This window comes from Drosophila persimilis, unplaced genomic scaffold (genome assembly GCF_003286085.1).
Source record: "Drosophila persimilis strain 14011-0111.01,24,50 unplaced genomic scaffold, DperRS2 tig00000002-arrow-pilon, whole genome shotgun sequence".
Lineage (NCBI taxonomy): Eukaryota > Metazoa > Arthropoda > Insecta > Diptera > Drosophilidae > Drosophila > Drosophila persimilis.
The window spans coordinates 13,230,699-13,243,986 of record NW_020825289.1 but is presented as its reverse complement, the minus strand read 5'-3'; the positions used below and the strand labels follow the sequence as shown (position 1 = coordinate 13,243,986).

General features: G+C 44.7%; 1 protein-coding gene across 3 annotated transcripts; it reads left to right on the top strand.

The window, feature by feature from the left end:
- The first annotated feature begins 287 nt into the window (after positions 1-287).
- On the top strand, positions 288-10,794 carry LOC6592223 (probable ascorbate-specific transmembrane electron transporter 1). 3 transcript variants are annotated; one of them, XM_002018457.2, is made up of 6 exons: positions 288-368; positions 1,994-2,162; positions 9,568-9,791; positions 9,877-10,099; positions 10,176-10,340; positions 10,419-10,794. In XM_002018457.2, the coding sequence occupies exons 2-6, from the start codon at positions 2,041-2,043 to the stop codon at positions 10,558-10,560; spliced, it is 876 nt and encodes a 291-aa protein (XP_002018493.2). In that variant the 5' UTR covers positions 288-368; positions 1,994-2,040; the 3' UTR covers positions 10,561-10,794. The 3 variants fall into 3 exon arrangements, with proteins under 3 accessions (XP_002018493.2, XP_026842215.1, XP_026842214.1); XM_026986414.1 differs by lacking the exons at positions 288-368; positions 1,994-2,162 and adding an exon at positions 5,551-6,102; XM_026986413.1 differs by lacking the exons at positions 288-368; positions 1,994-2,162 and adding an exon at positions 9,396-9,494.
- Positions 10,795-13,288: the final 2,494 nt, after the last annotated feature.

The following is a 13,288-nucleotide window of genomic DNA, read 5'->3' as shown; positions in this document are numbered from 1 at the left end:
CAGCATTCGTGGAGCACGGACCTGGGAGAGTGCGTGCGTTTGTTTGTGTGTCTTGACTGCTTGTTTCTGTTTGTTTTTGGAGTTTCCATCACGGATTCATCAGTAACGCCGCCGTAGCCGCCGGTCCGGGAATGTGCATCTGCGTTTCGTTCGCTCGTCTTTGTGCAGATGAATTAATTGCTGAAAATATTTAGAGGCATATTCATTGGAGCGACCACAAATCCAATTACACTTAACCATAACCATATTCATATTCATATTCGTTATTCGTGGAGTGTTTTTGTGTATAATTACTTAATTGAGCATCGCGTTAAACAGATCCCAGAAAGAGAAAAGGATTTCCACTCCACAAGCCATTATATCTTGGGGTAGGTTGTGTCTTGGCCCGGCATATAGTGACAACAGCAACAAAAACAAAAGCAGCAGCAGCGGTTGGTGGCAGTGGCAGTGGCAGCATCGTCTATAGATGCTCCACTTCCGGTTCCGCCTGTCTACTATGACTATGTGTGTGTGAGTGTGTGTAAGGGTTTTCGAATGGAAGTGAATAAGCCACCGAATTCTACAGAGCCAAATCGGATTATTCATTTTGTTGCCACAAAAAGGATGTCTATTGTGGCTGCATTTTCCACTTTCTATCCTCTATCTCTCTCTCTCTATTTCTCTCGTCAGAGAATGCCCCCAAAATTGACAAACTCGGCACATTTTGGTGCATATCCGGGGCATTCCACATTCGGGGATTGTTCTTTTGTGAGTGGATTTTTGGCCGCCCGTCTTGTTTGTTTGTTTCCCTCACATCGAGGCAGAAGCAGAGGCAGGGGCAGATACGGGCAGCTGTGGAATTGCATAATGTCCAGTTTCCTCTTCAGAACGCAGCTCAAGCGATAGCATCGAAATGGGAATGAGAATGGGAATTGGGTCTCCAGAAGTGCATGTCTCTGAAAATTGAACTCATTTACAAAGAGGGAGACAGAGTCGCACTCTAATCGGGGATCCAATCAAACCAAATGGAGCACTCATACAGCACCCCCGCACTTATTCTCCTGACAATAATTGTCAGACCATATCTGCTAATAATAGTGCGAGACACAAATCGGCAAGGAATGCAAATAACTTTGCATGGGGTGGGGATTGGGGCTGGGGTTGGGGAGGGAGTGGGTCAGTCGATTCAATCAGTCCATCCGTGGGAAATGGACACATGTCGGGGGACATTGTAATGCAAACAAGTCAAAGGAATCCAGTGGAGGGCGGTGGGAAAAGGAAGTTGGCTTCGGCATCAACATTTGCTATTCATTCATGTGTCCATCAAGTGTCTACCCATTAGGTTCAATGAACTGCCAAGAAGTAGATCGTCCAGTAATCATTGATTGGGGGAGTAGAGGGAGTGGGCCACACTCGATGAGGACCAGCGGCAATTGGCGCTCTCCGTAGAACCCAATCGGACGTGTGATGAGCCAATTTCAGACACAGCAGCAGAACACCAGAACAGCCAAAGCACAGCCAGAACTGAAACCAAGTCAAGTGCATTGCCCTGCTGCTCTGGCCGGGGCTCAGCTCCTGTTGACGCTGCACTTTTGCCACCTTACGCGGCGTGAGTGGAGTGGCCAAAAATAAAAACCAATTCCCGGCCTCAGCATGAATGTTGTGCATGGCTGGCTGGCTGGGAGGAGGGGCCTGCTCATTATGCACCATTCCAATTGTGGCCAAGGAATGGCCGGGAGTGGGGAGCAGAGTTCGCACCAAAAGCCCATTCATACGTAATGAAAACTGGCATCTGGCGGCGCCGCAATTCATCGCCAGATTGTGGCGGTAGGGAGATGCGGAAGAGTTCTCCTTGCTCCACGGGCAGGCACAGCCCCAGCCACAGACACAGATGGGTGGGAGGATGCGGATATAGCCGTGCTGCAGTTTGCTTGTTGTTCTCTCTATAAATATACCGCACATGAAACATATTTACTCGTATAAAACCACACACATATCTCTCAACTCCTCGCAGCCAGAACTGTAACAGGAACAGAAACCATCAAAATTGATTGCTTTAACATGGACACGAATTCGGTGAGCCCCCTGCCACCGCTGGAGGCACCATTGGCCATGTTGGACAGCGAGAAGACACCGCCGGGAACCCCGAACGGCATCGATATGCCTCCACCGCCAGACGAGAAGTAAGTCTCTCAGATTCCCAATCAATCCCTTTGGCCCTTGTACATTGTCTCGAGCATCATCAAGCAATCAACACATAATTCACAGCTTCCCAAAACATTTGTGCATAAATATTTAAGCAAATTGTGTCACTTATAGAACAACACACATTTTCAGACAGACAGAGACACAGACAGAGACACAGACAGGGACAAAACCCACAAATGGCCCCAGAGAGCAGAGCAATCTAGCCGGCAATTGGCTCTGCCGCTCAGCTGGCAGCTGGGTTTTGTATATGTGTTTGTATTTGTCCACTGACTAAGACTCGACTCAAACTCAGTACCAGTCTTATATGCGTACCGGGCCTCGTTAAAGCCGCCTGGCCGTTAATCGATTCTAATGGCACCACGCGGCGTATGTGTAACATTTACATTGAATAGGATCGGGGCACGTTAGCATTACGCTCTGCCCAGAAAGACTATGGCTAATTAACAACAACAGCAACAACAAAAACAACAACAACTGTCGACGCCTACACACCCTTGGGCTTTGACGTCGGAAGGTGTACGCCGCTGGTTGGTATTTTTACGCGCCAATTTCCTAATTCACGTATCTTTGAAAGTCGTAAATTTTATTTTAATGCGACCTCGCTCGCAAATCACACAAAACTCGGGCACATCCTTTCTCCCACACACAAACGCACACACACACACGCGCCCCAGCCCATACTCACTCACACACATTCAACAGTTGATCGCGTGTGCGCGTACAGTTGCCTCTGGTAGTAAACATACCCATCCTCCCCTTCCATCCCGCCCCTTCCAGTGTCCTTGTCCAATTTGTGGGCACGCAGCAACCACCAGTGTGCTCCTCCACCAGCTCAAGTAATTACGGACATATTTTCCAGACGAACGGACATCTGTCCCGTGTCCTTAGAGTTGGCTTCAACCTTTTCGCAGCCTTCCTTCTTCTGGCACATTTTCATTCCGTTTTCATTTGGTTTTCATTTGATTTTAAGTAATTTTTTGGGCGCGCTCCCACACGAAAAACCACTAGCCGTTCGCTCCAAGGAGTTATAGCCATTCCGCTTAACCGACCTCGAGTAATGACCGAGCTCCAAAGCAGGGAGTGTTTGCAGTCGGTCCTTGGCCCTCCCACCCTTAAGTGCTGACTGACCCACTGAAGCACTGTTCTTGTGCGGCTGGCTCCTTCGCCACGAATTCGGGGAAGCCTTGTTTCCATAAATATTTGATTGGTTCGCAGACTGCTGCCAGGTGTTTTGATTGATACGAGTATTCATGCTTACTGAGCCACATTCACCCATTTATTTATAGACCCAAAGGCACTCCACTCCGTTATATTGACATACAGGTGTCCCATTAATTAGGTTCCGAATGGAAATTCAAGCAATGGATGCGTGTGCACCTACTTCTGTTTGTCCACTTTAATTCATATTATCTGTGTATTTTGTATCTGATGGCTTTGTTCTTGACTTAGAATATGTCTGCTGAGTCTCTTGACTATCTTTTATCTTTATAATATTTATCTTAGCAATAGAAGCTGTTTCAGCAATAATCTTTAAAGTCAAAATTGTATAATGCAAGGCCGTGCTTTAGGTATGATAGGTAGATAACATTCAAGTACATTTCCGACGGTTATATCCGACTGGGAAGACCTTGAAAGATTGTCTTAACGCCCAAAATATTTGCCATTACGAATAATATTCAAAATATATCAATCGTTGTTACGTTATATCTACACCACAACTACATTTCTTTGTGGCGACACCTAGACTCAAAGTTTTTTCTCATTGAAAATCTTCCGTTTTCCTAAATTTTACATGTGCTCAATGGCTACTTTTGTTTTCTAAATAATTTGTTTTACTCAAAACAAACCAGTATTTGATCCAAATAAGGCCAAATAAGCCTTCTAATAACGATCTCTCGAGCCATTTTACATGAATTATACGTGCGTGGTTCGTGTCCCCACTACACGCGACCGATCTTTGTATGAAATATCCTAGCGCGTTGCTGCGGGTCGCCTTCAACGATTTGGCAGCACGTATTAAATTTCATTTTCATCGGTATATAGAGATCCAATAAAAGTAGGTATTTTGAATATGCCAGTCAAGTAGAAAATTGATTCAATAATCGGATAAAATTATGTGGGCATGGCTAAATGTTTTATCTAGCTAATAATATTCGACGGAAGATCAAAAGCGAGGAATATGTTAAATAGAACTTGAATTCGTCAGTATATTTACGGTATATTTTTCAAATGAGACGGTATGTCTCGGTATTTATTTGAATCGGGTAGAATCGGTAATAACCGGTTCACAACAATGAGTCCCATTCCATGCAGACATACCCTGGGGGAAATGGATGTTATAGAATTGTGAATATGTTTGTCATCCCAGGCTCCAAAGAAGGCAAAAACAATTTAGTCTCTGTTTTAAACATATTTCAACGACATTTGAAGCTTATTTTTTTCTTGCAGGGACCAAGAATAGGTATCAGGATCGAGATATATATACAATATACTAATAATAAACATGAATATGTCTAAAAAATGTAATTTTGAGAAAAGGTCTTTATTAGTAACGTTTTCTTCGTATCTTCGTATCATATACACTTTCATATAAAATTAACAAAATAGGGTATACAAAGGCCTATACTAGGGCTTACACGCAACATAGCGACTGTATTTTTTTTTTTGTCGAACTATTTTGTTTTAACCTTGTTTTAGTCAAAATAAAATAAAAGCAAGGTTTAAAAACTAACCAATTGTGTAGAAAATTTATTCGTCAATGGGCTAAAAATTTGTGGGCATGGCTAAATGTTCTATATAGCTGGTAATATTCGACGGAAGATCAAAAACGAGGAATATGTAAAATAGAATATGAATTCGTCAGTATATTTACGGTATATTTCGAATACAGGACGGTATATTTTGGTATATTTCTGAGGTTCGGACGGTATATTTTAACCATAAGTCCGCGGTCACACTGGTCTTGACTCGATCGCAGCCGTTATATCTGTTGTTTCCCTAGATCGTGGGTATTCACCTTTCGGTACGTTTGAGGATAGCGGGCGGCATTTGAATATCGTGTGCTTGTGTTGGTGCTTGTGGTGTGTTTCTCCCTCTTAACAAAAGGAGCAGCATAAACAAAAGAAGAACCGAAACGGACAATATTATAATTAAATCGTTTTGTTTATACTCATGCTGAGTGTTTTGTGTGTGTGGTGTGCCACTTTTACCAACTTTAGATGCTTACAACTGTGTATTACACGGATCTCTAGCTTTCTTTGGCTGTGCTGTGAAATTGAGAGTTTTTCGGTGCTTTTTATACCAGAAAAGAATCGAAATTTGCAACTCAAGAAATCGCATTAATTGAAAACGCTGCGTGTGAACTTTTCGGCCCCGCATAAACACATGAATAGATAACGAATCTGCCACTGTATGGGATCGTTTATAGCCCCCCAGAGAACCCTCGAATCGAACTGAACCGACCCGAACACTCTGTGATTGACAAATTAACGCATTCATTTTGATTAGCATCTGTATCTACTCGTATCTGTTCGATAGCTGAGGGTTCTGTTTCAATAGTTCCAGCGATTAACGATCCCACAGTCAGATCACAGTTTCGGTTGTGTCCGTCCCCTATTCGGTGTCTCGATTGCCTATAGATTGGCATTTTACAGCATTCGCGTACGCCGAACCTCAATTGCGGAAAGCTCTACACATGAACGATCTTTAGTCGTACCGCACAGATATACATATAGCTAATATATAGTAAAAGCAACAGTGACGCATCATCATCATCACATTGAGATCGCGTCTAGTGGGTGGCGGTGACAAAAACAAGAAGCGAAACCCAGCCACTAATTTCAACTAATTTCGAACACTTGGCTAAATGCGTGATCGTCACTTGGCCAAAATGCCGCGTGGAGGAACAACAACAGCGTAAGTTCTCCTCCTTCCCCCATCTTGCAACCCCCCAACCCCAATCGACTGTACCATATTTATTTAAATTAAACAATTGCGGATCGGATTAATGTTGGAAAAACACTGGCGGCGAGTAGTTTATCTGAGGATCGCATTTGTTCTCGCACTTGAGTCGTCTCTGGTTATGGCACCGCGAATTCGATTGTATCTTCAAGATACAATTTCAGACGCACATGTGTGTGTGTATGCGGCTGCCGCCAGATCGTATGCCATGCGAGTGTATATGCAATCATGTCGCTTAATATGATCGGACACCCGCACTCCGGCGAACCGCAATTGAGCCTCCGAGACGTCGTCTCCAAACAATTGTCGGGCATTGTAAAATAACACCAGACCAGTATATATGTACTTGCAGTATAGTGTGCGTGTGCGGAGCGCACTTCACTCTGCTCTATCGTCATAATTAACCCGCAGGATATATATACATATACATATGTATACCCATCCAGCGTGTGTCTGATTTTCAGTGATGCGTGCGGCTGCGACTGCGGCAACAAATGTTTTAATTTGACTCCAGTTGCAGACTTTTAATTGTGCATTCCGCGCCGGCTCGTTATTTGTTACATCCTATGGTTTCTGTAATTGAAATGTGCCCAGGCTTCCTGGAGTGGAGTACTCTGAATACGAATCCGAATACTCCCTCCCTACTCATCATACAATACTCTGCCCGCACCGCACTCCATATTGGACAGTTAACGTTGCTCCAATTGCCGTTCGGGGAGGTGGCCTCCGGCAACATCTTTAGCGCTGCGACAGCAGTTATAGCCATAATTAGCCTTCTTTTAAGTACAGGTACGGACAGAACCGAGTATATCTGTTCTCCTCTGTTCCCCTTTTCTTTGGGCCTATGTTTTTATGGAGACATCTTGTGGCCATGACAATTGCAGCCACAGCCACAATCACAATCACAATCACATGATCTTATCTTTTCGCGTGTGATAACAAAACCTTAACATTTATCCAAGTTTCGGATGTTGTTTGCCAAGCTTATGATGACGGATGCCCTGCTTGCCCCTGAACTGGGGGAACTATCACAGTCCCATTCCACTTTCTGCCATTTCCACCAATCAGCGGCATGGAACGACTTTAATTGAATTTGCATCTATCAAGAGGTTGATTGGATGCCATCTTCGGCCTGCAGCCTTTATAGGGTAATCCCATACTTTGGCTTTCCTGAGGTGTGGAGGACACATGTTACTGAGAACTGCCCACTTGTGCGCTTTCTCTGCGGCACTGTGCCTGTACTGTGGGTGCACAGTGAGTGTCAACAGCCTCCGCTTCGCTGGATGACCCATTATCCAGAGCCATGACTGAGGTTCAGGTTCACGTTCACGTTCAGGCCCGGCTGCGGCATCGACTTCGACTCCTCACTCCCCCGGAGCAAAACAGGTGGCAGTAAAAACAAGTTTTCCATAAAGCGAAAAGCTTTTAGCGAAAATTTCTCAGACTAGCTCCCAGTTGAAAAGTGAAAGAGATACAGCAAGTACAGCAAATGCACACATGCAGATGCATAGATACAGATACATGGACACCGGCGCGCCGATGCACACCCATTTGTGGGCCCGTCTGCCGTCTGCTTATTTTCTGCGGCAAGTGAAATGTGTGTTAAAGCAAACACACTGCTCTGCCAGAGCAACTGCTGCCCCTTTGGGCCCCTTCTCCAATGTGTTGAAAGCTAAATGCCTGCCCCAACCACAGAGTCAGTCGCAGTCGCAGCCAGAGGGGCACAGACACTGAGCTGCATGCAGGCCATGTAGGAGTACGACTACGAGTACGAGCACGAGTAGTTGTAAGCATCGTTCATTGACATCGCCATCGCCATCGCCATCGAATGTGTCTGGCTCTCTTTCCACATAGAAGATCTTTCTCTCCCCCTGTATCTGTATCTGTAGCTCTCTCGCTGTCAGTGGTCTATTGTTGCATGTAAATTAGAGCATTCATTAGCACTATCACCAAATGATGCAAGTGGCACTCTAGACACGAGACTGGACTGGGAAAGTGAGAGTGGAGTGTGACTGCAACTGCGAGTGATAATGGTTTATAATAGTTTTCCCATTTGCTTCGCTTTTGCTTTCATTATCGCAGTACTGTGAGGGGTAGGGGTAGGGGCAGGGACAGTTGCAGCGGCGCGACGCATTATTAATTTAAATAATCATTTTGTTTACTTTCGTTTCGCATGGCATTGCAATGCATTTCTCTTGACGCCTGTCCGTCCGTCTGTCCACTTCAATTGCACTGGGCCTGGCCAAGAGCTGCACTTGGGAATGGAATGATTAAGCGCCTCGTTGGCAGCCAGCAATGCGCCTAATTACCCCAGTCACCCCAGCCTCTGGTTGCCAGCCCATAATCCAGTTTGTCTGTTGGCTGTTTACTTTGAACAGATGGCCCGCGGATTGGCTGGGCCTGGGTATTCATTGTGGCAGCTCCTTCACACACTCGTAAATATCCGTTGGCTGTGGGGGGGGAGACACTTCTCACAGAGCAATGTCCCAGTGCACAATGCTGATGATGGATATGTTTCGGTGATGATATCATTCTACCCAGCATTAGTGCTCCATCGAAATTGGATGTCATACGATCACACGACAAGTGATAAAATGAATACTCGTACGCCATGCAGTGTCACCCCCGGCCACAATTGAATTGAAACCATCAACTTTTGACTCCACTCCACTGTGTGCCTCCATTGGGGAGGGGGAATAGGAAACACTTCCCCAGCTGTCAAACAGAATTCATCAGGAAATTATACTCTCTCACTTATATAGCTCCCAATGGGAAAAAAATTTTACAAACTGTGGTCTCTTTTTAAGAAAAGGTGAGAAAACAAGTACAAATACAATCATCTCTCTCTCTTTCTCTAGAGTAGCCACAACACAGAGCTGTCTGCAGTCCGAGGGAGGAAAGACCACAAACAATCTGGGGTAGTTTCTAAAGGAAATGGGAAATTTACTTAGCAAATTAGATAATTGCAAACTTTCTTAAACTCAGTGCTGTGATTCCACTTGAGGGTCTGACTGGGCTGTTGTGCATCAATTAAACCGATTAGCTGCACATTCAACCCGCAATTAGTTCAACTAAATCTCAAGAGATTGAGAGAGTCAAGTAGAATTTCCATAATTTCAAGCCCAGCACAGAAACAGAACCATTTACATGTCTTTGGGGCTAGAAGAGCTCTGTGTTGGGCAACTCTCAATAGGGAACCAAATCTAATCATATACGATATATATAATGTAACCCCCCTCCACGAAAAGGAGCCCCAGCAACATGAAAACCATTGACAAACCCTTTATCGATGAGCTGAACAGAATGCTCTTCAATCGAACCCGTACTGGGAGGCTACCGAAGAATGAGTAACTGAATTAACATTGGAATTGAAAACTGACGAGTGCTTTATCATCAGATCTCTCGAATCTCTCCTTGCAGGCGCTATGAGGAGGATCCAGACAATGCCTGGAACTGCTGCTCCTGGTGCGAGTACTTGCTGATCGTGATTCTTTCCACCATTCTGTTGGTGGGAGTCCTGGTGTTGACCCTCTTCTGGGTGATGTTCTATCGCGATGGCTTCGCCTGGTCGGAGAGCCCCAAGCAGCAGTTCAATCTGCATCCCATCCTGATGATTGCCGGTTTCGTCACTCTCTCTGGATTTTGTAAGCTATCTGCCATTGTTTCCTCCAGCTGGTTCACGATCTCAGCTCATCTCGATTGCATCTACATACTCTCGTCTCCTCACAGCCATCTTGATCTATCGCCTGTGCCGGTGCGTGAAGCATATCTATGTGAAGCTGATCCACATGTTCTTTCACGCCATTGCCATTCCGTGCATCGCCCTGGGTTTCCTCTCCGTCTTCGACTCCCACGAGGCGTTGCAAAAGGTGAACTTCTACAGCTTGCACTCTTGGCTGGGTTTCGTGACTATGGGCATGTTTGTGCTGCAGTTTGTGATCGGATTCTTCAGGTAGGTGGTGTCGTACTCCCCAAATGTCCCAATCCAGCATACTAATCACCCCATACATTGGTGATGCTTGCATTAGCTTTCTGGTGATGCTCTGCTGTGAGAACAAGACCTACAGCTGCCGCTCCGCCATGGTGCCTATACACGCCAGTCTGGGTCTGGCCAACTTCTGGCTGGCCATTGCCACATCTGTGACGGGTCTCATTGAGAAGGAGCGCGAGACGGTGGCCGAGACGAACGTCAGGTGAGTGTCTGATTGATTGTTTGTCCTTTCACCTCGGAAAATACATACCCAATCACATCTTATCTTATCTTCTTGTAGCGCCGAAAACAAGCTCATTGAGCATTACATCACCAGTGCCATTGGCATCACTCTGATCTTCATCGGCATCATCGTCACCTTTGCGGTGCGACGGTCCAACGCTCCCGCCTCGGCCAAAGTCTACGTAACCGAACGCATTTAGGATGTCGGCTGCTCCCCAGCTGGCCCCGCCAACCACAGCCAGTGCAGGAAGAGCGTCTCAAATGGAAATTGTATCCAAGGATTATCTGTGGTTCCGTTGTGGATTCAGAGCTTTGAACCAATGTCGTCCTTTTGAAAGGCTTAGCACAAACAGATCACGCTTCTGCATACTCTTTCTAGACATACCTGTTATAACGTTTTATATGCCAAATTGAATTCCCTTCATATACATAGACTACTCTACTGCGTAAATCAAAAACTTTTCTCACCCATCCAATGGCAGTTTAAACTCCTAAGTAGATTTGTAGGTTTAGGAATCTCAAAGCAATCGCATTACCACTTGGTAGACAGTGAAAGTACCCGACCAGATCGAATCAGAACCGACCAAACGCAGGCAAAAAATAATCAAAATTTAAGTGTTCAGCTGAAGTTGATCGTACATTACAATACATACATGATTAGCCAGTTTTTTGGTACTATAGTAGAATTTTGATATAAGCCAATGTATGTATTCAGCAGATAATACAACTAATCTATGTACTATACCAGATAAAGAGTACACTTTACACATTTATTGTAGATTCATATTGTCGCATTTGATGTTTCTCAGTATAAGCTGTAAACCAATTTTACAAATAAATCATACTTTCCCCAGTCCGGGGGTCTTATAATATTTTTTTTTTGTGCTGAAAAATTGGCTGAGCTTAGAGAACTTCAATTTGAGTTCTATAAATGCATATTTAAAAGGTGCAGCCTCGCAGCTTCTGTTTGAATTCGATAACATTTTCATAGCAACCACCATTTTTAGTTTCATAGCAGCCAGCTCTAATAATCTCATACGTTTCGTCAGTACCGATTTTTGATTTAATCCATATAGTATATAGAAATCCAATAAAAGCAATTATTGAAATTAAGCCAATCAAGTAGAAAAAAGATTAATTAATCGGATAAAATTGTGTGGGCACGGCTAAATGTTCTATATAGCTGTTAATATTCGACGGAAAATCAAAAACGAGGAATATGTTAAATAGAACTTGAATTCGTCAGTATATTTACGGTATATTTTTCAATTTCGGACAATGCTCCTTAGCGATTTAATCAAATGTGGAGCAAGGTAAATCTTTATCTTGAACATTCGACATTAATGTCGATTCCCAGTCTTCTGAAAACAGCTCTATTATTTGAGCCCTGTTGTCCTTTGTTGCATGCGAAGATATCGATAGGCGAGACCCTAGAAGCGCTGAGAGGAAGGTATTTTTTTGAACAGAGTGGCAGGGCCAAAATTTAAGGGGAAAGGTTAGCGAAGAGTGGCCACCTGGTCCTGGAGAGTTAGAGTTCCGCGCGCTCTCCGGAGCCGTTGTGAGAGGATTTCCGATCTCAGCCCATAACGGAGTCCCGAAGCCAACTCACCCACACCCAAAAGAAAAGAGAGCCGCCAGCAGCCCGAATCAGGCCATGCCCTTGAACCTGGTTCAAGGGCGATAGAAGAGAGAGCCATGGGGATCGGCAGCCGGGAGCATTAAACAGAACATCCAAGAGGGGGTTCAGAAAGAAAAATTCCCGCAACGGAGGAGCATGCGCGCCGGGCACAGTGACTTAGCGATTTTTTTGTGTTCTGAAAGAAAAAGGGATCCAGATCAGGGAAAGACCAGGAACCAGGACCAGGAAGCATAAGAGGAATAGGTCACAGCTCCGCCACCCTGGCTTGTTTTTCCTGCTGGTCTCGAAGGATCAGACCTGGCCACGTAGTGCGGGACCCTCGCCCACTTAGGGAGAAGAAAAAAAGCACATCAACTTATTTACTCCCATTAATTATTTTTGTTAGACGTCTCTAGTTATAAGTATATGTAATTTAAGTCCGTCCATATTTATTATATATATGTAACCTATTTATTTATATTTATTATATTATTTATTCCTATTAATCTAATTATTTATTAACCGCCAGTAGTACTAAGATGAGGGGGGGATGAATAGGCAGGCCTAGTTTAGAAATGATATCGTGTGAAAATAGGAAATGAAGTGAAGATTATAACGAAGAAATGAATTGTTAAGCGTTTCGTATGGGGGGAAGAGGAGCCACAGCAACGAGAGGGTAAGGCTTTTGCCAATGGCAGGGAGATCCGGAACGTGTGATTCAGATCTCAGGTAGGGTGGGTGCGTCGGGGGTAAAACATCGACACCTCGACCTGGTCCAAGTCTGTGTTGAGGGAAGACTGTAATGTTGTTTGTCGAGTAGAGTCCGTTTTTTTCAGTTTTTTTTGTCGGTTATTTTTGTTATTTCATTTTGTTCGAGATGTCCAATCAGTTGGTTGTTGTGCGACCTGAGGGCTTGGGAAGTATCCAGCCCTGGGATGACTGGCTAGCCGGCCTTGCCCCAAAGAAAAACAAAGGTTCGTAACAATAATGGCGCCCAATCTGAGACAGGGAAGCGGACTCGCAGTCCTGGCTCGACCATCAAAGAGGGAGAGTACGGATGCGAATCATACGGAAGTCGAAGAAATTATAAATATCCAGCAGAGAAGATAGATCTCGAGTGGTATTCTGCAATCTGGGGTCCATCGGTGTTCCGGTGGCCTGTGAGGGACGCGACGAGTTGGCTCACAGAAGCACGGCGCTGAGGGACCTGAGGATGCAAGAAAAAAATCCACAAAGTAAATAGTTTTTTTTTGATGTTTGATGTTTCGGCACTTATCTGACAACGGGAAGCAGGCAATCTCAAGAGGGGA